Source organism: Paroedura picta, chromosome 8 (assembly GCF_049243985.1).
Source record: "Paroedura picta isolate Pp20150507F chromosome 8, Ppicta_v3.0, whole genome shotgun sequence".
NCBI lineage: Eukaryota > Metazoa > Chordata > Lepidosauria > Squamata > Gekkonidae > Paroedura > Paroedura picta.
The window spans coordinates 94,127,134-94,149,450 of NC_135376.1; the positions used below are offsets into that span (position 1 = coordinate 94,127,134).

Consider the following 22,317-nt stretch of genomic DNA (forward strand, 5'->3'; position numbering starts at 1 on the left):
GTTTAAAAATGGTGACCATAATGACCCTAATAATTTTAGACCTATTAGTTTATTATCAATTATAGGTAAGATTTATGCAAAACATCTCGAACGGCGCCTAACTGATTGGGCTCGCTCTCAAAGAATTATAGGTCCTGAACAGATTGGTTTCTTGCAGGGTAACTCTACTATAGATCATTGTTTAACTCTCTCATGCCTGGCCGAGAAATATACGTCCCAAAATGGTAAGAGGCTATACACAGCTTTTATAGATCTTAAAAGTGCCTTTGATAAGATAGATAGGGATATGCTCTGGAATAAATTGCAATCAATGGGTATGGAACCGAGACTTGTGTTTCTCATCCAAAAACTTTATGTGTCCACCTCCTGCCAAGTCCGGTATTCTTCAAAGGGAGACCTCTAAGATCTCAATGACCATTGGAGTTAAGCAAGACTGTATTCTGGCCCCCTTGTTGTTTAATTTATTCATTAATGATTTAGCGTTAAAACTGGAACCTATTAATGGTCATCCCCCAAAACTTGGTTCCCAGCATATTCCTTTGTTGTTGTATGCCGACGATACTACAATACTCTCATATACAAGGGTTGGCTTACAACGATACTTATCCACCTTTTACCAATATTGCCAAGATAATAAGTTAGTAATTAACTATGGTAAAACAAAAGTTTTGGTTTTCTCTAAGAGCTGGCATGCAATGACTTGGTCTATTGGAGGCACTTCAATAGAACAAGTCAAAACATTTAAGTATCTAGATGTTACCTTCCAGTATAACCAGAAATGGAGCTCCCACTGCCAACGAGCTATCAATCTGGCCAAATCCTCATCTTCCTTGATAAAACAGTTCTTTTTCTCTGCGAAAGGTAACCAATTTATCCCTGCAGCAATTAAAATTTTTAATGCCAAAGTAATGTCCCAGCTCCTGTTTGGATGCCCCTTATGGGTTCCTGCCTTTAATAAATCTATTGAGGGTGTTCAATCTGCTTTCTATAGGCAAATTGCAGGGGTTCCCAACTGTGTCTCCTACCATGCCATTTGCGCAGAATTTGGCCAAATTAGGGTAGAGACAAGGGCCTGGATAGCTACTTTTAAATTTTGGGTCAGACTGTTTTTTAGAATAGAAACTGGCAGCCTTTTAACTTGTCTAAAAAGTGACCCTCTTAAATTTCAATGGTTCCAGGCTATTGAACAAAAATTAGTCTCCATTGGCATCGATCTGAACTCCCTACTACCTCTGGAAGAAAAATGTATCTTCCGGATTATTAAACAGAATTTTAGACCATGAGCAGCAGGAACTCATACCTACCCAGCCTCGAGTCTGCTCACCAGCATTCTTTGGCATCATTATGCAGAGAAATATTATGCCTACATATTTGCATCTCCTTGATGTCCCACCCCTGAGAAGAGCTTTTCTCCTGGCACGAATGAATGCTTTCCCCTCAAAGGTCTTAGAGGGAAGATTCCACCATATCCCATACCATGCGAGACTCTGTCCGTGTGGTTCTGGTTGCCCTGACTCTGTCTCACACATTTTGTTAGATTGCCCCTTATATGAGCAGTGTCGGGATGACAGCTTTGTTGCTTTGCTGGGAAACAAGCCTTCTGTAAGTAAATCTATGGCCTTGCAATTTCTGCTCTCTGACAAAGACCCAGAGATAACCATTTTAGTTGCCAGAGTTTTAACTAAGATGCTTTTATAATATGCTGCCTACCTTGTATTTTATCTCTTATAGTTTATTTAATCAATTTAAGATCTGTTTGGTCATGTAACCCCATTTTATTATTTTGTTGAAATTTTAAACCCTATTTTTATATGTCTTATACATTTTATGCCAATAAAAGGTTACTGACTGACTGACTGACTGAGAAGCCTGTTTTTTTTTGGGGGGGGGAGTTCAATTTGTGGGTAGAACTCCCTACGAACCACCTCCTTAAAGAGGTGGCTTGTTGCGAGTTAGGCCGACCCAGATAGAAAGGCTGGAAGCTCGCAGGGCCAGGTGGTCTGTGTGAATGCAGAGGAGGTCTGTGCTTCTCTCTGGCAGGCACCAGGTTGGAGCACCTCCCTGGGGTTGACACAGCAGCAGGGGAGAGACCCAAGTTCCTATGGGTGGAATTGGGTGGCTCCCTGGTGCTGCTGGAGTCAAAGGGCAGTGGTCCATGACCACAGGTTCAGGCTCTCCTATCCATGCCTGCTTTTGTGCCGATCTCTGTGTTAATAAAGTTGTGGCTGTGTTTGAATCCATCCAAGCGTACATGCCGTCATTTTCTGCACATATGGCAGTCTGCAAGCCAACAACTATTGCACCAAATGCAAAAGCTCTATTGCAACTCAAGGATGAAGTAAATATTAATGTGTAATATTATTTATTCCAGTCATTGAATTGCGCCCATACTTACATATGCATATAAAGCCAGAATTGTTTTCTTAATCCCCCCTGCAAATCAGCTTTGTGATTTGTCTGCTTAGTATGACATCTGTATGAGGCCCTAGGTCTGACAGTTGGAAAGAGATTACTCATTTTCTAGAGTTAAAGGCGGTACAAAGACCATACTTATTTAAAAGATTTCCATCCCACCCTTTCCAAATGCTCCAGATGGAAGCCTTAATCTTATGCACAAGCACTATTTAACAACCTCAGCTGAGGTGTGTTGAAATCTAAAGCTTTTGCAGGCTTCAGGTGGGCATTCATCCCAATTTTTCTATTCACCCAACTTTGTGGCATTCCCATTTGATCCGTGTCAATAGCAAAACAACAGAAATAATGGTGCATTCGTAGGACACGTACTCCCCTATTTAGTCAATTTCCCTTGCTTTGTTGTAACCTTTTCCAAAGCAAGCTTAGTTGTGGAAAGAAAAGGGCACACCTTAAATCCCAGAAACCAGAGGGCTAATCTTTTTGTCAATAAAAGCTGGAGGAAGGGGGCAGTTGTGGCAATTGCAGTTCGGCAGCGATCTGGCAACTACTGATCATCTTTTAAAGCCCAAAGTCCTCCAGTGGTGTGGGGGCAAGTGGCAGGAGTTTAGGGTGGCAAGAAAAATGCACTGAAAACTACTAGGTCAATGTGCTTTGTGGTTGCAAGAAGAGCTTCGGGGAAGCAGCCTTGGCCAACTCCACAGGAAATCATAAATCTGTTATGCCAGGGAATGCCTCAACCGAGGAGTAATGTTTCCTAGTAGTAGTAGAACATGCAGGACCCTGAAACATCAGCACTCTTTGCAAACAAGTCAGAATTCACAAATAATGAGAGCTTTCTCATTGCAGTTGTAGTCATTCCACTGCCCATTCTCAGTATACATAGTAACACAATCTTCATTTCCACCAGAATCGTTCGGCTCTCCTGCTTTCCAGTTTGTGTAGCTTACCAGCTCCCCGTTTGCGTACTTAAATCTGCCCTCTGTTTGGATGTCGGCTATATCCAGAAAAACAATTTTGGAATCCCTCCTTGCTAGTTCATGCACAGCGGCATTCTCGGCAGAATTCTTGGGGCAGGCCATGATGGCTTCAGCTTTTGCACACAGGGCCCTGCCGTTGGCAAAATTGGCATGCTGGTGAGTCGAAAAGAAAGCTTTCTGTCCAACTGTCAGTCCCTGCAGTAACACCACTGGGCCCAGAGAGGAAAAAGAGTCAGTAGTGAGAATCTCTTTATGGTTTTTTTTTTTTAATCCCTCCCTGAAGAAATACTCTTGCACTTATCCGTTATGGTTGTACCATCAGTACCAATCCCTTACAGCAGGGATAGTCGACCTGTGGTCCTGGAGATGTCCATGGACTCCAATTCCCATGAGCCCCTGCCAACGTTTACTGGCAGGGGCTCATGGGAATTGGAGTCCATGGATATCACAGGTTGACTACCCCTGCCTTACAGTGCAACTGGATGACAACAAATAGCTTCCCAGCAGAGACAAGGAATGATGCTCAGGATCGATGGGATCAGAGCTTCCATAGCTCTAATATTCATGGTTACGCTTGCTGTTTTCACGTATGTCCAAGTCAGCATTTCTCAAAAAGAGTGAAAAAGCAAAGCAAAAGGCTTTGCGTTGGTGGATCTCCCCCAGCAGGCGGTTAAGACTCCCTCCAAAGGCACTGGCTGAGGTCATGGGACATAAAAGCTATGTTATACTGAATCATAATCTTGTTCTATCGAAATCGGTGTGGTTTGCTCAGACTGGCAGCAGCTCTCCAGGCACTCAGATGGAGGTCTTTCAGATTACCTACTGACAGGTTCTTTAACTGGAGATGTTAGGGATAGAGCCTGGGACCTTCTGCTGGCTAAGCAGACCTCCTGCCACTGAGCCATGCCCTCTCCTGTTGATTAATAGGAGGAAACTGTCCCAACTTGCTGTTGCACGAATGGGAAGCTGGCATTGTGCACTTAGTAGGATAGCAGGAAGGAATGAGGGTCCATTTTGCCTGATTATCCCTCCTTATATGGCTGATGGATCCCCAGGACCGCCAGCATTATCTTTGCTTCAGGGGCTGTTTAGGGAGGGAGAGCATCGTGAAAGAGTCACAAAAGGGTCATGGCATTACTCAAGAAGACCGTAGAGCTGGGGGAAGGAGTTTATCTTATTGCCATCAGGGGATGATTTTATCTGGTTTTATTATTGTTTTCTGGGGATCTTATAGTGAGGCATAGATGTTACCTGCCATGAGCCACTGCTTGGGAGTAGTGGGCTATAAATTTAATAATAAACAAACAAATAAATAAGATATAGTGAAATGATGGCCAAGAGCATGGATGGTTTTAGAGTGGGACTAGACAGGTTCATGGAGGACAGGTCCATCAGTGTCTACTAACCATGGCGAATAAAGGGCACCTCCATGTTCAGAGGCAGTAAACCTCTGAATATCAGTGCAACGGGTCAACAACAGGGGAAGCCTTGATTTTTAAGGAGAGGCTGGAAAGCCATCTGACGGAGAGGCTGATTCTGAGAAGGTTCAAGGGGGTGGCAGGTTGCAGTAGATGAGTGAAAGGATTGTAAGTGTCTTGCATAGTGCAGGGGGTTGAACTAGATGATCCTTCCAACTCTATTATTCTATGGTTCTATGTTCTTAATGCAATTAAAACATATTTGAACTTACCATTTTTGTACCTATTAAATTCAGCTTGAAGAGCCTGTAACCTGTTTTCCAGAGCAGTTACTTGTTTCTGAACCACATCAGTAGCTAAGAGAAAAAAACCCAGAAGATCACAGTTAAGCACCGTGAGTTCCACATACTGGAAGCACTGGTGATTGGTCATTATGATCGATAGTAACACACCCAAACATTCCCCGATCTCTACAGTTCACTGTACCCATTGATTTGAATGATCTTGAATGCTGCTTCCTCAGAGTCCTGCACATTGTAGCTAATAAAAGGCACAACAGTTAGAATGTCCAAGTGAAAGATAATTGTCAGCCCAGTAAAAATAGTTTAAAAGTTTGTGAGGCAATATAGAGGGAGACGAGCTCTAAGATACGCTGTGTGAGTGAATGGCGGGCAACAGGGCCAGAGGCTGAGGCTTCTTTCTCCTCAGGGTGTGGAGGACTTCTGAAGAGGTAGTTCCTGAGGAGAAAAGTCTGTGAAGATAGAGTAAGGCAGTCATCAGATGAATGGCCATCTGCCAATGTGGCGCTCCTGCATGTTTGTGTGACTTCTTCTTCTGCAACCATGAGGAAGAGTAGTTCCCCAGAAACTGTAAAAAAAACAGAGGCTAGGCCAAGTGTGCTGAGAGTCAAATGTATGCTCACAAGGTTTTCAAGAATCCAATTATTTGCCCTTTAGTGAGATCTGTGCATGACTTAAATCACCAGCTGATTAAACCATGAACAATATAAGAAGAAGAAGAGTTGGTTATTATATGTCACTTTTCTCTACCCGAAGGAGTCTCAAAGCAGTGTACATTCAACTTCCCTTTACTTTCCCCACAACAGACACCCTGGGAGAGAGGGGAGGCTGAGAGAGCCCTGAGATTACTGCTTGGTCAGAACAACTTTATCAGAGCTGTAGTGAGCCCAAGGTCACCCAGCTGGCTGCATGTGGGGGAGTGCAGAATCGAACCCGGCTCGCCAAATTAGAAGTCCACACTCCTAAACTGGCCTGCTGTCTGGGGGCTGTACAGCAGTCATTTTCTCCAGAGCAACTGTTCTCTGTAGCTAGAACCTTTTTAGACTAAAAAGCGTAGATTGGGGGGGGGGGTTATGAAGGATTCATAGAGGCACAGGATGGTGCTCCTGTCCAAGGCCTATACATAATCTCTTGCTGGAATTTGGAGGGTCTGTATTATAACATTACTACGGGCAAAGCCCGTTGTATCCAAGAATATAACAGGCGCTAGAGCTTGGCAGTGGGAAGAGGAAGGGGAGGAGTTGTGCAGTCTGTAAGGGCATGGGGTTGAATGTGTGTGTTGTGTGGGAGGTTGTGGTGGCAAATGAGGGCATGGGTGTGGAGATATGGGTGTCAAGAACCTGTGGTTTGGAATGTTCGTTGAGTGTGGGAGAGGACTGACCTTTGGGAATTGTGGCATAGTGGTTACAGATGAGCTTTCCAGAGCCACGTCCTCAGATACGTGAAGGGAAAATCAGACTGGAGACTCTTCTTAGGGGAAGATTACATGGCAACCAATTCCCTCCCAGTTCTGTGTCATTTCCCTTCTTGTGTGAATTAGGTGACAGACACTGAAATGCCCCTCTGCCCTAATACACATGGGGTAGTCACAGTACACAGGTGTCCACCCTGTTCCTTCTTCTCCATTTTTTCACTGTTGATAAAATGTTATGTGCCCACATGCTTCTTTCATGGTTGCTCCTTAGAAGAACGGATTTTTGTACCCTGTTGTTTACTACCCAAAGAAGTCTCAAAGCAGTTTACAAACACCTTTTCCATTCGTCTCCCCACAATAGTCAACCTGTGAGGGCTGTGAGAGGTCTGAGAGAACTGGGAATGGGCCGCAGTGACCCAGCAGGCCTCAGGTGTCTCAAAGCATTTTCCAATCATCTTCCCTTCCTCTCCCTCTCACTATTTACAGTTTCAGGCTGTAAGTATTTATTTAGATCTTCCTGCACTTTCCAGACTCACAGGACTGATGCTGGTCTGCCTGCCTGTGCCCCAGAATACAAACAGTTGCTGGTAAAGGCTGACCATAGCCCATAGGCTAGGAGATACACACCTGCACCACTCCCTCCCAACTGCAGGCAAGAATGGCTCCTTTGAAGGCTGGACTCTGAGGCGTTGTATGATTCTGAAGCCATCCATGATGTTGCTGTGAGGATCCTGGCTGCTGCGTTTTGGACCAGCTGTACTTTACAGATTGAGGCCAAGGGCAGGCCTGCATAGGGTGAGTTACAGAAGTCTAGTCTAGAGGTGACTGTTGCATGGATCACGGCGGTGTGGATCACAATGGTGGTGACTGGGGATGATGTCACACAAAAGGTCCAAACTCTTACTGAGCAGATGGTTGAAATGCACAGCAAAGTGAGCAGGATTAAATGAGCATGGCCTAAACACCTGAAAGCTCCCTAGGGAATGAAGGAGGGAGAGAAGGGTAGATGGATAGACAGATGGATGAGTGGAAAAGGTGGTCAGAGGGAAAAGAACCCTGCTTTAATATAACAGAAATTATAGGTGAGGTGGAATAATTTGAAGCTTGGTAAGTAAGCCACTGCTATCTTGTCTTTAAGTTGAAAATCAGGAGTCGGCCAATGGGCATAGCCCATCTTGCTCTTAAGTTCAAACCCATTACTTGAAGGGCTGTCATAGAGAAGATGGAGAAGAGTTGTTTGCTGTTGCCCCAGAGGGTCAGACCAGAACCAATGGGTCGATATTAATTCCAAATAATTTTTGGCTAAACATCCAGAAGTTCCTGACAGTTAGAGTAGTTCCTCAGTGGAACAGAGTTCCTCAGGAGGTGGTGAGTTTTTAAGCAAGGGCAGAAATGCCGATTTTATGAACTTAGGCAGATTGTGAGCAGGTGGGCAGGAAGGGAGGTGCCAGTGTTTGTCTCTTGTGGCCCTTCCTTACAAACCCAGGGAATTGCTGATCACCACTGTGAGATGGCAGGTGAATTCCCTTAGGCCAGGCTTGATTCAGGAGATTTTTGGTGTGTGGTGGAGGATCACTTGGGCTTGTAACTGGGGTCACCATGGGTGCTCAGGTAGTTCTGTGTTCTTGCATTGTACAGGGGGTTGGACTAGATGACCCTGGAGGCCCCTTTCAACTCTACAATTCTATGATTCTGCCAACTAACAGTCCCTTCTTTATTATCACATCACAAGAGGTTTTATTTACCACTCCCTTTCCTTGGGGGCTTCTAGATAAGTTTATTACCAGCCTCTAAATATATTAGTAGAGACTGTAATGCAAGGACCGCAACCATTTTCAGACTGTAGGTGCCTTTGGAATTCTGACACAGTGTGGTGGGCACAAACACAAAATGGCTGCTGAAGGAGGCAGAGCTAACCACAAAATGCCAGGGAGTGAACTCATGCATATCTTTCGTAACAATTCTCCCACATCCGAGGAAGCAGCTATGTTTAACTGGATGCTTTTCAAAATCAATGTATTCAAAAATATTTTCTTGCATACCCACACAGGTGTGCTATGGAGGCAGCTGTTCCTGAGCCAACTATTAAAAAATCTGGACAGTCAGATCTCCAGTGACCAGTCATCGAATAATAGAATCCTAGAGTTAGACTTTCCAGGCTATCTAGCCCAATACCCTGTTCAATGCAGGATCAGCCTAAAGCATCCAGGATAAGTATCTGTCCAGCTGCTGCTTGAAGACTGTCAGTGAGCTCCTGGTGGGCAGAAGCCTCACCTGGCTCTGCCTGATTTCTAAAAACAGTTGGTGGGCACCAGGAAAGGTGTTAGTGGGTGTTATGACCCCAAAGAAGTATGGCTAGCCTCAACCAGGGCCAGGGCCTTCTCAGCCTTGGCAGGGGCTCCCAGAGAACATCAGGGCCCTGACAGAGCTAACACAATTCTGCAGGGCCTGCAAGATGGAGCTCTTCTGCCAGGCATATGGCTAAGGCTGGTATGCCTAGAAGAGTCAAATATCTCATGGGTCTCCCTGACCGAGGGTGATCTCCTTCTATATCTCTCCGTTGTGCCAAAATCTTTGCAGGCATTTAATGTTAGCTTTAGGAATTTAGTAATTATTTATGTTTTATTGCTTTTAATATGATGCATTTTCTACAATGATGTACACCGCTCTGAGATGACAGGCTCATGAGTGGGGGCTTATACATTCAAATGATAAAACAAACACGGATGAATGAATGAATCATGGGGACCCCCACTCTACTTCCTGAAGAGCCGACCATCAAAAAGCTGAGGACTTACCTGCTGTTTCTCCCTTCTGTCCTTTCGCCCCTGGAGATCCTTGCATTCCCGTAGGGCCCAGAGGTCCAGCCTTCCCAGGAGAGCCCTGCTGGCCCTTCTGTCCAACTCCTAGGGGTTGACAAAAAGGAAGGCCTGTGCAGTATAATTCCTTCAAACAAAAATCCACAGAGAGAAGCGCCTTCAAATCAAGCGATGACCTGTGTGCCACAGCATTTCTTTATTTAGATGACTGCCCTCAGCAGGCTCTTCCGGGCACTAACAGGATAAGTCAGTACAAGTATTAAAAGTATAATACAAGTTCAATGCCACTGCATTATACTACACCAAAAAGATCAATAATGACAACAAGAAACATGGGCAAGACGAAGTGAAAAGATGGACTGGATCCTGGAGGGGTTTGGTTGCCATGGCCCAGCCATTATGATGGACCAATGGGGTTCCATTCCACAGCCATGGGAGGTGTTCTTTGAATCTCTGAGGGGGGGGTGGCAGTTGGAAGCCAGGCTCTCTGAGGAAGGGGTAGCTCAGCCTTGGCATGAGAGGGAAAAATAATTACCGTATTTGCCGGCGTATAAGACGACTGGGCGTATAAGACGACCGCCCAACATTTCCACTCAAAATACAGTACTATGGGCCACTATGGGCAGCTATGTCTATCCCAACTGAAGTGCACCCGGCGTATAGGACGACCCCCCCACTTGGAGGCATGTTTTTCAGGGGGGGGAAAGTAGTCTTATACGCCAGCAAATACTGTAATCCTCCTGGTCTGAGGAAGGAAGAGAAAGGTTTGAGGAGCAAGGTTCTGGGGTAGAACAGGATTGCTATTTTCTTTTCTTGAGGTAGGGGCTACACTTTGGATATTTTTTGGGGGGGGGGTTGGTTCAGTTAATCAACTGTTGTTGTTCTTTTGGTCTAGTGTGTCTGGGTTTTTTTTTAAGTGACTAAATCAGGATAGTGTCAGTTCAAGGAGTCAGTTGATAGTTCCACGCCATCCCACAACTGGCTGGGCTACCTGGTTAAAGGATCAAAAATATAATTGCTTCTGTTTTCCCGGGCATGGGGAAGACTCCTCCTGGGTAAAAAATGAGGGTCTTACTGGTTAGCAGCAACAAGGTAACAACAGGACAGGGGAAAGTGTGAAGGGTTAAGGGGGGCAACCAGTGGACTGCAGTTACCCCCAATTCACCCCAATCCCCTTGCATTTAATATTTTTAAGGAACTGGTTATGTGAGGACTTGCCCAAAAAATCACATGTCCTTGATTTGTTTTAGAACAAGGCTCAGAAACGACCATGCAAGATGTTTTATTTATTTTTTATTTCTTTGAATTTCTAGACTGCCCTCTCCACCAAAACAGACTCAAGATGTTCTTGTTAAAGTTGTTTTAAGTCATTGCTCATTCTGGTAATCTTCATCTGTGGACCCAGAAATATTAGAGACTCATCATCAATGTTCAAATTTCCAAAGACAGAAGCTTCAGGGTTCTCAACATCAAATCCTAGATGACCTCTTCAGCACAGGTAGTTTTATTTATTTACTGCATTTATATGGACATTTGAATCCAGGGCTTAGTCTGCACACATAGGATAATGCACTTTCAATGTGCTTTGGCAGCTGGATTTTCTTGTGCAGAACAGGATAATCTACTTCTAAAGTGCATTATCTATTGTGTGCAGACTAGGCCCAGGTCTCCCAGATTCTGATCAAATACTCTAACCACTACTGGCTGTCAAGGAAAGGAAACTGATGGGCAGGAGGGAGGTACATGAATAAAATTCCAGAGCATCAACGTGTCAGGAAAGTCCCATTGACATAGAGGCCCTGGTCCATCTTGGCCTCTGAGGCAACTGGATACCAGTGGCAGGCCAATTTTCTGCCTGGCAACGTACCACTTTCCCAGATTGCCCTAGCTGGTCTTACTCTTAGGCTGGCTTTTTAACTGAGAAGTTACAGTATTTTAAACATTACTTAGGAGTCTTTGTTCAGGCTTGCAGCCCTCCACTTGACCAGGTGTACGAGCGTCTTCCTCCTAGATGGAATCAGCCAGGAGGATTGTGTCATGGATTTTATTATCTGTTTGCCTGCCCCAGGACGGGTCAAAGAAGGAAGGTGGCTGGAGATTATCTGGAATTCCAACTGATCTCCAGGTGATGTGAGGTTCCTGCCAAATTCTCCAATAATCTGAGTCTTGTAGCAGCAAAGGAGTCTTTCTTGGTTGGTTTTGGAATTGATTACATGCACACTTCTGGTCTTTGACAGAACTGCCAGACCAGGACAAGTTTCCCTTTTTAAGACTCATGCCCACCCCAACTCCCGGGCTGACTGCCTGTTCCTAGGCCTCCAAGCGCTCCCTCTCCCCAAACACCTATACCTCTCAACCTATACCTCTACTTCCTTCACCCCCTTCATTCCACCATGCATGGTACCACACTCCCACCCAGGCTGGGGCAGAGCAGATCACTGTACAATCCCTGCCTGCAACCAGGCAGGACTCATGGCACAGGTAGAGCATGTTGTAACAGCTACAGAGAATGGTTCAGCTGGAGAAAATGGCTGCCCTGGAAGGTGGCATTAAATCCTGATTATTTAAATCCGTCCTCAAACCTTTAAATCCCTCCTCAAACCTTACCTTCTCCAGACTCCATTCACCAATTTCCTCAGCATTTCCAAACTCAAAGTCAGCAACACCACAAAGAGGACTCACCACAGGTCTTCAGGAAGACACTTTCTGGCATTTAAAACTCCCCCCCCCCCGGTCTCTCTTCCTGGCTGTGTCTCCAACCACTGGTGTGAGCAGACCATCTCATGGTCTTCATCCCCTGAGGCCATTAGCATTTCTAGAGCCTTGACCGGTGTGATGTGATTCCACCCCCTCTCCCTATTCTCTTCTTAAAGCTATGAGGTTTTATACATTCCAAAGGAAAATGAACTTTCCCAAAATCATATGTGATCAAAACAGAGAGATTTCAAAAATGAATAAGAAACCCCAGGGGAAATTAAGACAGTAGCATTCTCTTAAACTGCCAAGCATTTCTGATTTATTTATTTGTTTGTTTATTTGTTTGTTTATTTGTTTATTTATATTTTTATACTGCCCTTCCCTACAGCTCTGGGCAGTTTACATAAAACATACAGAACATTTACAGAGAACAATATCAATATAATAATAACAATATAACAGATATCAATATAACAAATCACAATAACATATCAGCTAGAACAACATTTCAACAAGCAACTCTGACAAGCCCTCGGTAGGTTTGACCTCTCAGTCGGGGGGGGGGGACCTATAGATGTTTTGGGTCAGTCGGCCTCAAGCAAATGTCTGGTGGAAGAACTGCCTTTTGAAGGCCCAGTGAAAGCTCCGGCAGGGCCCTGATCTCTTTGGGGAGCTTATTCCACCAGGTGGGGGTCAGGACTGAAAAGGCCCTAGCCCTTGTTGAGGTCCGACGTGCCAATTTAGGGCTGGGGATCTGCAGGTATAATTATGTGGTATTGAATTACAAGCATGGTACCTTGGTCTCCTTTCTCTCCTTTGTTGCCATCCCTTCCATCTCTGCCTGGTAAACCTGGAATGCCACATGCCATCACTGGGCACGTGTTTGTTTCTGGTCTGCTTGATTCGGAAACTATTGTGTCCTCCAGAGATGTTCCTACCACCAGGGCCATGAAAAGTTGAAGCAGATACATTGTGGAGACCTTGGAGAGAATGAAGAAGAAGAAGAAGAGTTGGTTCTTATATGCCGCTTTTCCCTACCCAAACGAGGCTCAAAGCGGCTTACAGTCGCCTTCCCATTCCTCTCCCCACAACAGACACCCTGTGGGGTGGGTGAGGCTGAGAGAGCCCTGATATTACTGCTCGGTCAGAACAGTTTTATCAGTGCTGTGGCGAGCACAAGGTCCCCCAGCTGGTTGCATGTGGGGGAGTGCAGAATTGAACCCGGCATGCCGGATTAGAGGTCCGCACTCCTAACCACTACACCAAACTGGAGATTGTTCAGTCACTACCCTGCTTTTCTGTATGTGGGGGACCTTATTTCATCTCATAGAATTATAGAGTTGGAAGGGACCTCCAAGGTCATCTAATTCAATCCTCTTCAAAATGCAGGGAACTCAAATTCAAAAAACCTTTAATGGCATATAAAAATGCAGGGAACTCACCACTACCTGCCCACCCACAGTATCCCTGATTCTAAGCTCAGATGATGCTCCCCCCCCTCCCGCCAATCAGAATCCTGGCCAATCTGCTCTGGAAGAAATTTGCCTCTCATCCCCAAAGTGGCGATTAGCATTTCCCTGGACATGCAAAAAATGGTCACTAACACAATCCCTTCCTGCCCACCCACTCACAATCTGTTCACAGAATCAGCATTCTTGTCAGATGGCTGTCTAGCCTCTGCTTAAAAACTTCCAAAGGAGGAGAACCCACCACCTCCCGAAGAAGCCGGATCCACTGAGGAACCACTCTAACTGTCAGGAACTTATATAACCCAAAATATCCAATCTTAAGAAGCAAAACTAAATCAGAATGGGGAAGTTTAAAAATGCATCATTAATCTAAGCCAAGATTGCTTACCGGAAGGAAATATTTGGATGTGACCAACTGAAGCAATTTGTTTGATCTGAAAAGAAGTGAGGGAGACCAGCCGAGAGAGACCATCGATCTTTGTAGGAAACAGCAGGAAACAAAATCCTCTAGGCACAATTTTATGTTTACTCTGGCATAATTCTGTGGATTGCCCAACTGGACTTCATACAGTGCAATTTTGCTAAATCAATTCACTAGCGAAAAAAGAGACAACATTTAAATCTTCCTCACAAGTGGATTTTCTAGTATATGGGTTAAAGGGGTGTATCTTATAATATTTGGTGATTTGGGTCCATGTTTTCAAGGTTACGTTTCCTACCAATGATGAGCATTTAACCTGCCGATAATGTTATATAAAACAACTTCTCAGGATAAATAAGCTGCACAAAAAGCAAAGGGAAACCCCCTTTGTGTTGTTTGCACCTTGTACCTAGGATTGCAAAATGAACCATGAGCAGAGTATAATGACAGATTCTCAGGGTATTTTGTCACAGCAGCCACAACGTTGTCATAAATGTTTCTTGGAAGTTTAGGTAATAATTACAGTAATTTCATTTTATGAGATGACAACCTCCAGATTTGAATCAAGTATAGAGGCACTGGGATACCAAGGTGGCAAGCACAATATCCAAAATTGACTTCTGTAGAGTCTTGAATCTTCTATTATTTCTTTATTTTTTATTGTACAAGGTAGTCCCAGGCAGATCTCTTTCCCTCAAGAAAATGGCTGCCTTGGAGGTTAGACTCTATGACAGGGGTGGCCAAACTGCGGGTCTCCAAATGTCTATGGACTACAATTCCCATGAGCCCCTGCCAGTTCATGTGCTGACAGGTGCTCATGGGAATTGTAGTCCATGGACATCTGGAGACCCGCAGTTTGGCCACCCCTGCTCTATGGCATTCCAGCCATCTGCCCATCAGAATGGGAAAACCTCTGAAGCACAGATTTCTCAATTTATTACAATTCTAGGGGCCATTTCGCACAGAGCTCAAAGTTGCTATTTGGTTGCTGTTAGCGAAATCGCTACTTCAACTAGCGAAATGTAACTAGCTGTGCCCGTAACGCACAGCTGCGGTTTTTGGGAATTTAGCACTTTCACTTCTCGTCACTTTCGTAACCCACAGGCTTCCGGTTCTCCGTCTTTTCGTTACAAAGGAGGTCCCTTTTTAGCGCTTCTGGCCTCCCGTGCCCGTCAATCAAACTGCAGGCACACCTTTGACCTCGACCCTAAAGCCGGACTTGTCGGGGTTCCCTTTTTTTAAAAAAAACCCAGGAAACCCCGTAGCAACGCGTTATCGTCCGATCATTGGCGCCCTTGGAACGTGTTTTCTATTGTTTTCTATGAACCAGAGGTTGATGCATTGATATGTTTGATTGGTTAATCCCCGCCCACAGTACCCGGCCACAGGTTACCTGCTTATATGCACCTGGGCAGACACGCGGTCGGCCTCACTCTTTGTTTGCGTAGCCTACTGCCCGCAGCACAGGTTAACGTTGCAATGGAGAGGATTATTTTTCAATTGTTGTCTCAGATGCTTGCGGTGGTCCAGCGTATCCACACCACCGTGCGGCATAGGAGGGCTGCTTTCGTGGCATACCGAGAACGTATTGCCAGAGCGATGACCAGCAGTACAAGACGTTCTCAACGGGCAACCATGGCGGCAAAGAGGCACTGGCAAGCTCTGGCAGAGGTCCGGTTCCCCCCCCGGTTCTGGGTGGACGAAAGATCCTCTGACTGGTGGGAAAATTTTGTGTGGGCTCGCTGGGATGATGACCACTGGATTGCCAACTTTAGAATGTCTAGGGGAACATTTTTTGAACTCGTGGAGGCTCTACGTGGACGCATGGAGAGGCAAGTCACTGGCATGCGGCGCCCCGTTCCAGTGGAAAAAAGGGTGGCAGCCGCATTGTGGTACTTGGCCACCCGTCAGTACTTCCGGACAGTAGCCCAGCAATTCGGACTCGGAGTCACTACGGTTGGCGATATCCTTCAGGAGTTCTGCCTCGCCATGGAGGCGGAATTGTTCAGCAAAGTCGTGTGCCTCGGAGACCGGCTTGGAGCGGTGAGTGTCATTCTATCCCCTTTGCCCTTTAAATTTTTTTTCTTGTTTGACAGGTCAGCAACGAAGACGCGATACACCCCACGCTGACATGCCATGGCTTATATTCTTTTCTTTCCCTTATTCCAGAGTATGGACGGGTTTGCCAGGCTTGGATTCCCGCATTGTTTTGCGGCCGTCGATGGAAGCCACATCCCTATCCGTGCCCCCGGGGGAAGCATAAAGGAGTACGGGAACAGGAAGGACTTTTGTTCTGTTCTCCTGCAAGGAACTGTGGACTTCTCCGGACGGTTTATCGATGCCGAGGTGGGGTGGAGTGGCAGGAGGCATGATGCCCTTGTTTTCAGGGAATCGAACCTCAGGAAAGCCATGGACGAAGAGGTCTTTGTTCCAGGAAACCCCATCGCCACCATTGAGGGCGTGCGTGTGCCGGCGTTGGTGCTCGGGGACGGAGCCTACCCATTACGCCGCTGGCTCATGACTCCCTATAAGCGGCCAAGGACAGACGTGCAGAGCCACTACAACCTCACTCACTCCCGGGCAAGGAATGTAGTGGAGCGTGCCTTTGGACGTTTGAAGTCCCGGTTCCGTTGCTTGATGTCACGACTCCATGTGCATATAGACAATGTGACTCCGCTGATCATCGCGTGTGTCATTTTGCACAACATATGCGAGGACAAGGGACATAACATCCCCTTCCCTGTGGATGAACCTGATCCTGTAGTCCTCGAGGACACACAAGACATCCCTGAAGCAAGGAAAAAAAGGATCTATGCGGAGGGGTGCAAGGTTCGGGACGCTATAGCCACCCACATCTACAGAAACAGGAGGCGTGTTTGATTGGTTTTCCTACTCTGTTGTTGAATAAAGTTTTATGTTCTTTGTTTAACCTTGTCTTGTGCGGTTTGTCTACTTAGCCAGCAAAAAAACGGGGATTCTCTGGTCCAAAAGCACTTTGACAGCCCTAAATGCTAACTCCCCGCTGAAATTGACAAACACAATACGGAAGCGCTGAACGTAGAAAGTTTGGGGAGGCGGGTAGCCAGGAAGTATTGGCGACCCCTGTCAAACCGGAGGATCAATCCACTTATGTTCCAAGCAATAATTTTATTGGTGGGCAGCTTGGATACATTTAAAATAGGGGTGGTCGATCGGAGCAACGCACGTTCGTTCCCTAACCGTCATTCCGAAGATGCCGAAGCCACGGAAGGGCTCCTTCTGGCAGCGCGCCGAGGCTGAGGCACTTCTGGAGCTTGTGCTCCAATCGAAAAGTGTTGGCCGCCTTATGGCCAGCACCCACTGCCACACCAAGGGTGCTTACCTGGTGTTGGCATCGAAGCTGAGGGAGAGGGGCTACGTCCGGACCTGGGAGCAGGTCCGGACAAAATTTAAGAGGGTGAAGCTGGACTTCCTCAACAGTCTTGAACAGTGGGGGGGGGGGGGGGGGTCCCGCAGCCAAGTGGGAGAACGGTCTTCCACGACCAGATGGTGAAAATATGGGAGAAGGCTGGGAAGCCCCCCCTGGAAATGAGGAGGCATATGGGTGAGTGCTGCCCTCGTTGTGTTTTACCCTTAAACATGCATGGAATGACTAGCTGCCTCTTTCCCCTACTGTCCCCAATGAAATTCGAGAAAGTATTTAGATGCTGTCAACCCCCTCTGACTTAGCCCGCCAGTACTGTAGAACCACTTTGGTTATGCGCTTTGACTCTAACTGTGGTGTGGCCACCAGCTGTGTTTCATCTCTGGTTTGTGTGCTTTTACTTAGGATTTCTCTTTTTCTTTGCCCAGCCACACAATCACCATCCAAGCTGGCAAAAGCACCTGAGCGTGAGGAGGGGGAGGAAGAGGGACCTTCCACCTCAGGACAGGCTGCAGGTGAGAGTTTTATGTCTGTGAGGGAGACCCATGTGTGTGTACCCCCATGGAGCCATATGGGAGCCTGCTGTGATGCTTCCATTTGAAGTGTGATTAAATTCTTTGTTTGATTTCTATAGCAGAAACTATGGAGGCAAGGATGCGTGCCATGGAGGCCAGGGTGACTGCCTTAGAGGCTGAAGTGGCAGACCTGAAAGGGGAGATTGAGCAGCAAAGGCAGCAGAGGGAGGCGGAAGAACGTAGGTTATGTTCCCCACTGCCCAACTCTTCTCACACTGTGGCTAAGGCCACTAAAAAGTGTATCCATGTAAACTAAAAAAATTGGAAAATATGTGTGGCACTAATGTGTACTTTTTCTCCCTCCCCACACAGTTAAGAAGAAGGAGGACGAAGACCTCTTCCGCCGCAAAGTCAGGGGGACCATGGGACGGTTGTGCAGGAGAGTGAGGGAGATGGAAGGGGCTGGGGAGGGGAGCAGTGGGACCTGAGTTTTGTTTTCTGTTTGTGTTTTGGGGTGGGGGGTGTTGGGGGGGTTCCTAGTTGCATTGCCCATTTTTCTATCCCTGTTAAATATATGAATTTGTTATAAAAAAGTTGGCTTTCTTGGAGGGTGGTGGGGGGGGGGGTCCAAGTTACATTCCCTTGTTTTTTTCCCCTGTTGAACTGTTTTTGAAAATAAAATGTTGTTGTAAATTTCCTGAAAAAGACTCCAGTGTGACTCCTTACACTCGCACAGCTTTCACCCCAAACTCCTAAAACACCTTTAACCTTTAAAACACCCTCCAACCTCCAACCCACACAACGGTGCCAGAATAGGCACAATCACTAGAGAGGGTACACAGAGACAGAGTCAAAAATATAAACTTTATTTAACAGACAACAGCAAACACAGATAACTAGACAAACTGGCCCAAACTAGGAGGGGGAGAACTTGTCCGCGGGTTTAACTATTCTCTTCCCGAGAACAGTCCTCCTTCTCGTTTGGGTCGAGGCATTCTGAGACGGGGTGGGTGGGGTGGGTGCTGGAGGTGGTGGGGGAGGTGTGGGTGGGGGGGGGGACGTGCACGGTAATCTGAGGAGGGGTGGCCGCCTCCATAACCGCGACCGCCCTCTCCATCAGCCTCCTTATCAGTCGAACCTCCTCCACGCTTTCGCGTAGGGATTGGTTCGACTCCCTAAGGATGGCACGGAATTTTTTTCCCTCCTGGGCCATGAGGGAGAGCATCGCCTGGTCTGCGGCAGCGGCACGCCTGGACTCCTCCTGGCAGTGCTCGAGGATCCTTTCTCCCACACTAGTTAATACGGAGACGCGCCGCAGCCTGCCGCGTTCCCTCGCCAGCCTCTCCTCTGCTTGGAGAGCACCTCTAGGTGGTGAGCCGGCTGGCTCATCGTCTTCTGAAAGGACCTCTGTTGGCAAAAAAAGAGAAACAGAACTGTTAGTAACATCGAGACAGTCAAAACCCACCCTGGTGCACATGGTGGCCTTTCTTGGTTACATATTGTTAAACCAAGACTCAAAACTATGCCAGGGGAGCACATGGTTATTGTTTGTTTGCCCATGGTGGCCTTTCTTGGTTACATATTGTTAAACCAAGACTCAGAACAATGCCAGGGGAGCACAAAAATGAAAAGGAAGCACACAGTTATTGCACACAGACATTGTCCTGCAGCCATGGCTCGAAAGGAACAGTTCATGCACGCTCACCATCTTGTATCTGTATACGCCTGCGCACGGCAGGAGGTCCAGCCACCCCACGCTCCTCCTCCTCCTGCGTCCCGGGTATGAAATCTGAAAAAAGGGAAAAAAGAACATGATTTAGGACCAAAGTGTGGCAAAGCAAGCTTCAAACCCTAAAGCAGCAACGTTGAGGGACTCTCTTCTGTCTCTTGGCAGTGCTGCTGCCCTGCACAAACAGAAAAGCACAAAGCAGTTAAACCCCCCCCCCCTTATTGCAACTGATACTTACCAACATTTGTGGACGCCCCAGAATCACTGTCCTCTGCCACCGCTGCTGGGGACTCGAGGACCACCGTCCCAGGCATCTGTGTCTCTGTGGACAAGAGCAGAAAATAGTGAAAAAGGAGCAAGCATACAACCTGAACCACACAGCAAGCTCCCAAAGTAGTGGCTAAAGCACTGCAGAAGGCCTATGGCTGAGGCATGCTGCAAAACAGTTTGGGTTGTTGGTTAAACACAACCGTTTTAAAAAGCCACCAAAAGCAATCCACAAACATCCTAGCATATTATGCGTTGCAACGGACACAAGGCATACAATAGTGAAAAAGGAGCAAGCATACAACCAGAACCACACAGCAAGCTCCCAAAGTAGTGGCTAAAGCACTGCAGAAGGCCTATGGCTGAGGCATGCTGCAAAACAGTTTGGGTTGTTGGTTAAACACAACCGTTTTAAAAAGCCACCAAAAGCAATCCACAAACATCCTAGCATATTATGCGTTGCAACGGACACAAGGCATACAATAGTGAAAAAGGAGCAAGCATACAACCAGAACCACACAGCAAGCTCCCAAAGTAGTGGCTAAAGCACTGCAGAAGGCCTATGGCTGAGGCATGCTGCAAAACAGTTTGGGTTGTTGGTTAAACACAACCGTTTTAAAAAGCCACCAAAAGCAATCCACAAACATCCTAGCATATTATGCGTTGCAACGAACACACGAGAAAACGATCCCCAAACGTCAGAACACACATTTGCTCAAAATGAAATATAAAATAAAAATAAAATTACTTACCGGAGGCAAGGGGCGTTTGCTGAGGAACCTCCTCTGGCTCCCCAGGAGCGATGGCCATTAGGTCCAGCGTGACCATGTCCGCGGCTCGTTGCTGGACGGGGGGTGGAGGCCGAAAGCTGGACGAGGTGCCCTCGCCGGGAGGCTCCTCCCAACGCGCTTCGGCCTGCCGGCTCCTTCCCCGTCGCCGTACAGCGGACGCTGCTCCTCAAAGTAGGGGCAGGTCACCTTCTCGTTGCCGGAACCCTTATTATGGTTCACGGCACGCATGTACTCCGCCCGCCTTGTTTTAGTTTTGGACCGGCATTCAAGGCCGGTCCTGTTGTGGCCCAGGGCACGCATCTTGATGGCCACTTGTTCGAAGACCTCCCTATTCCTGTGCGAGGACTGGAAGGCGTCCTGGATTTTCTCTTCCGAGAAAATCGCGATCAGGTCCCTGATCTCCGCGTCCCTCCAAGTTGGCCCACGGCCGGTTGCAGGGACGGACGAGGCTTGCGAAGAGGATTCCATGGTGCTTTCGCTAGTAGCTGAGCAAAATGGAGGTGCGAGGTGCAGGGTGCAACGGATCATATACCTTCCCGCACACAAAGACAAAGGGACTAGCCGGCTCCTGATTGGTGGAGGGCAGTAGGGGACACGCACATTGGCCACATGAGGTCACATGTCACGTTCAAAACTCCTCGCGCGGGAACAGGATCTGCTCCTAATGGCCAGATTAGTGCCTTTTGTTTGACTTCTCGCATGCGCTGATTCGTCCACACGCGGGAAGAGCAGTTTGAACATGCAGCGGGAGCCATTTTAGTGAGATGTCCGCCATTACAAAAACGCATGCCGGTGTAAAACCGGGAGCAAGTGCAGCGGTACTCGACAGTTCCCCAATAATATTCACCAACCAAAGCATAAATCAATGACATGTAACTGGCGAACGTTCGTTGGCACGGTCAGCGTAAAGTTTTTTAAAATGAACGGTGGACGGCGACTCCGCTTGCCGGAGGTCTAGCCGCCGATGGACGGGGTTGTCCGCACCCAAGCACAACCACGCACCCGGAACTACACAAAGACCCACTACACATAAACCGCCCCTCATGCTAGAATTATTTCTATTGAACCCCTCTAAGCTAAACAGGAGACTTCGAGCGGCGAACGTTCGTTGGCACGCTCAGCGGAAAGTTTTTTAAAATGAACGGCGGACGGCGACTCCGCTTGCCGGAGGTCTAGCCGCCGATGGAAGGGGTTGTCCGCACCCAAGCACAACCACGCACCCGGAACCACACAAAGACCCACTACACATAAACCGCCCCTCATGGTATCACCTCGAATCATATCTATTGAACCCCACTAATCTAAACGGGAGACCGTGAGCGGCGAACGTTCGTTGGCACGCTCAGCGGAAAGTTTTTTAAAATGCTCCCTGTACGTTGACTCCGCTAGTACTGGCCGAAGGTAGACGGGGTTTTAAGCTTTGGGCAAATGTTTGGAACGTGACGGTGTGTGCCACTGTGCTTTTGAAAAACTCTTGTGGTGTCCGGGCAGAATTTCCGACAGTGATCGTGCTTGAAAGCCAGTCGCTGTCTCGTTGCCTCGTAGATCCCCGCTCGCTCGGAGAAAAAAAATGGCGGACAGTTCGCCGGAAGTTAGGAGGAAAGGCTCGGGAGGAGGGACTTTGAAGAACCCGCAACAATGGTAACGCACAAGTCCGTGGCGCTATTGTCGCAGATTGGTTGC

General features: G+C 47.2%; 1 protein-coding gene and 1 long non-coding RNA gene across 2 annotated transcripts; one reads left to right on the plus strand and one right to left on the minus strand.

Annotated features, from left to right (window-relative positions):
- Window positions 1-2,345: 2,345 nt before the first annotated feature.
- Window positions 2,346-14,125, minus strand: LOC143843968 (mannose-binding protein-like). The gene is made up of 5 exons (XM_077350853.1): window positions 13,897-14,125; window positions 12,836-13,019; window positions 9,322-9,429; window positions 5,083-5,166; window positions 2,346-3,601 (listed from the first exon to the last, which is right to left on the minus strand). The coding sequence occupies exons 1-5, from the start codon at window positions 13,978-13,980 to the stop codon at window positions 3,225-3,227; spliced, it is 837 nt and encodes a 278-aa protein (XP_077206968.1). The 5' UTR covers window positions 13,981-14,125; the 3' UTR covers window positions 2,346-3,224.
- LOC143843969 (uncharacterized) lies at window positions 10,761-18,327 on the plus strand. The gene is made up of 4 exons (XR_013233766.1): window positions 10,761-10,840; window positions 17,761-17,847; window positions 17,967-18,086; window positions 18,220-18,327. It is a non-coding gene; the product is annotated as an uncharacterized LOC143843969 (long non-coding RNA).
- Window positions 18,328-22,317: the final 3,990 nt, after the last annotated feature.

Excerpts from the sequence above, each read along its gene's own strand:
- LOC143843968 (XM_077350853.1), bottom strand. The coding sequence starts at position 13,980 with ATGGTCTCTCTCGGCTGGTCTCCCTCACTTCTTTTCAGATCAAACAAA. Across the intron at positions 5,167-9,321 it reads ACAGAAGGGAGAAACAGCAG|CTACTGATGTGGTTCAGAAA; the intron begins GTAAGTCCTCAG and ends TTTTTCTCTTAG. Across the intron at positions 3,602-5,082 it reads ATTTAATAGGTACAAAAATG|TGGTGTTACTGCAGGGACTG; the intron begins GTAAGTTCAAAT and ends CTCTGGGCCCAG.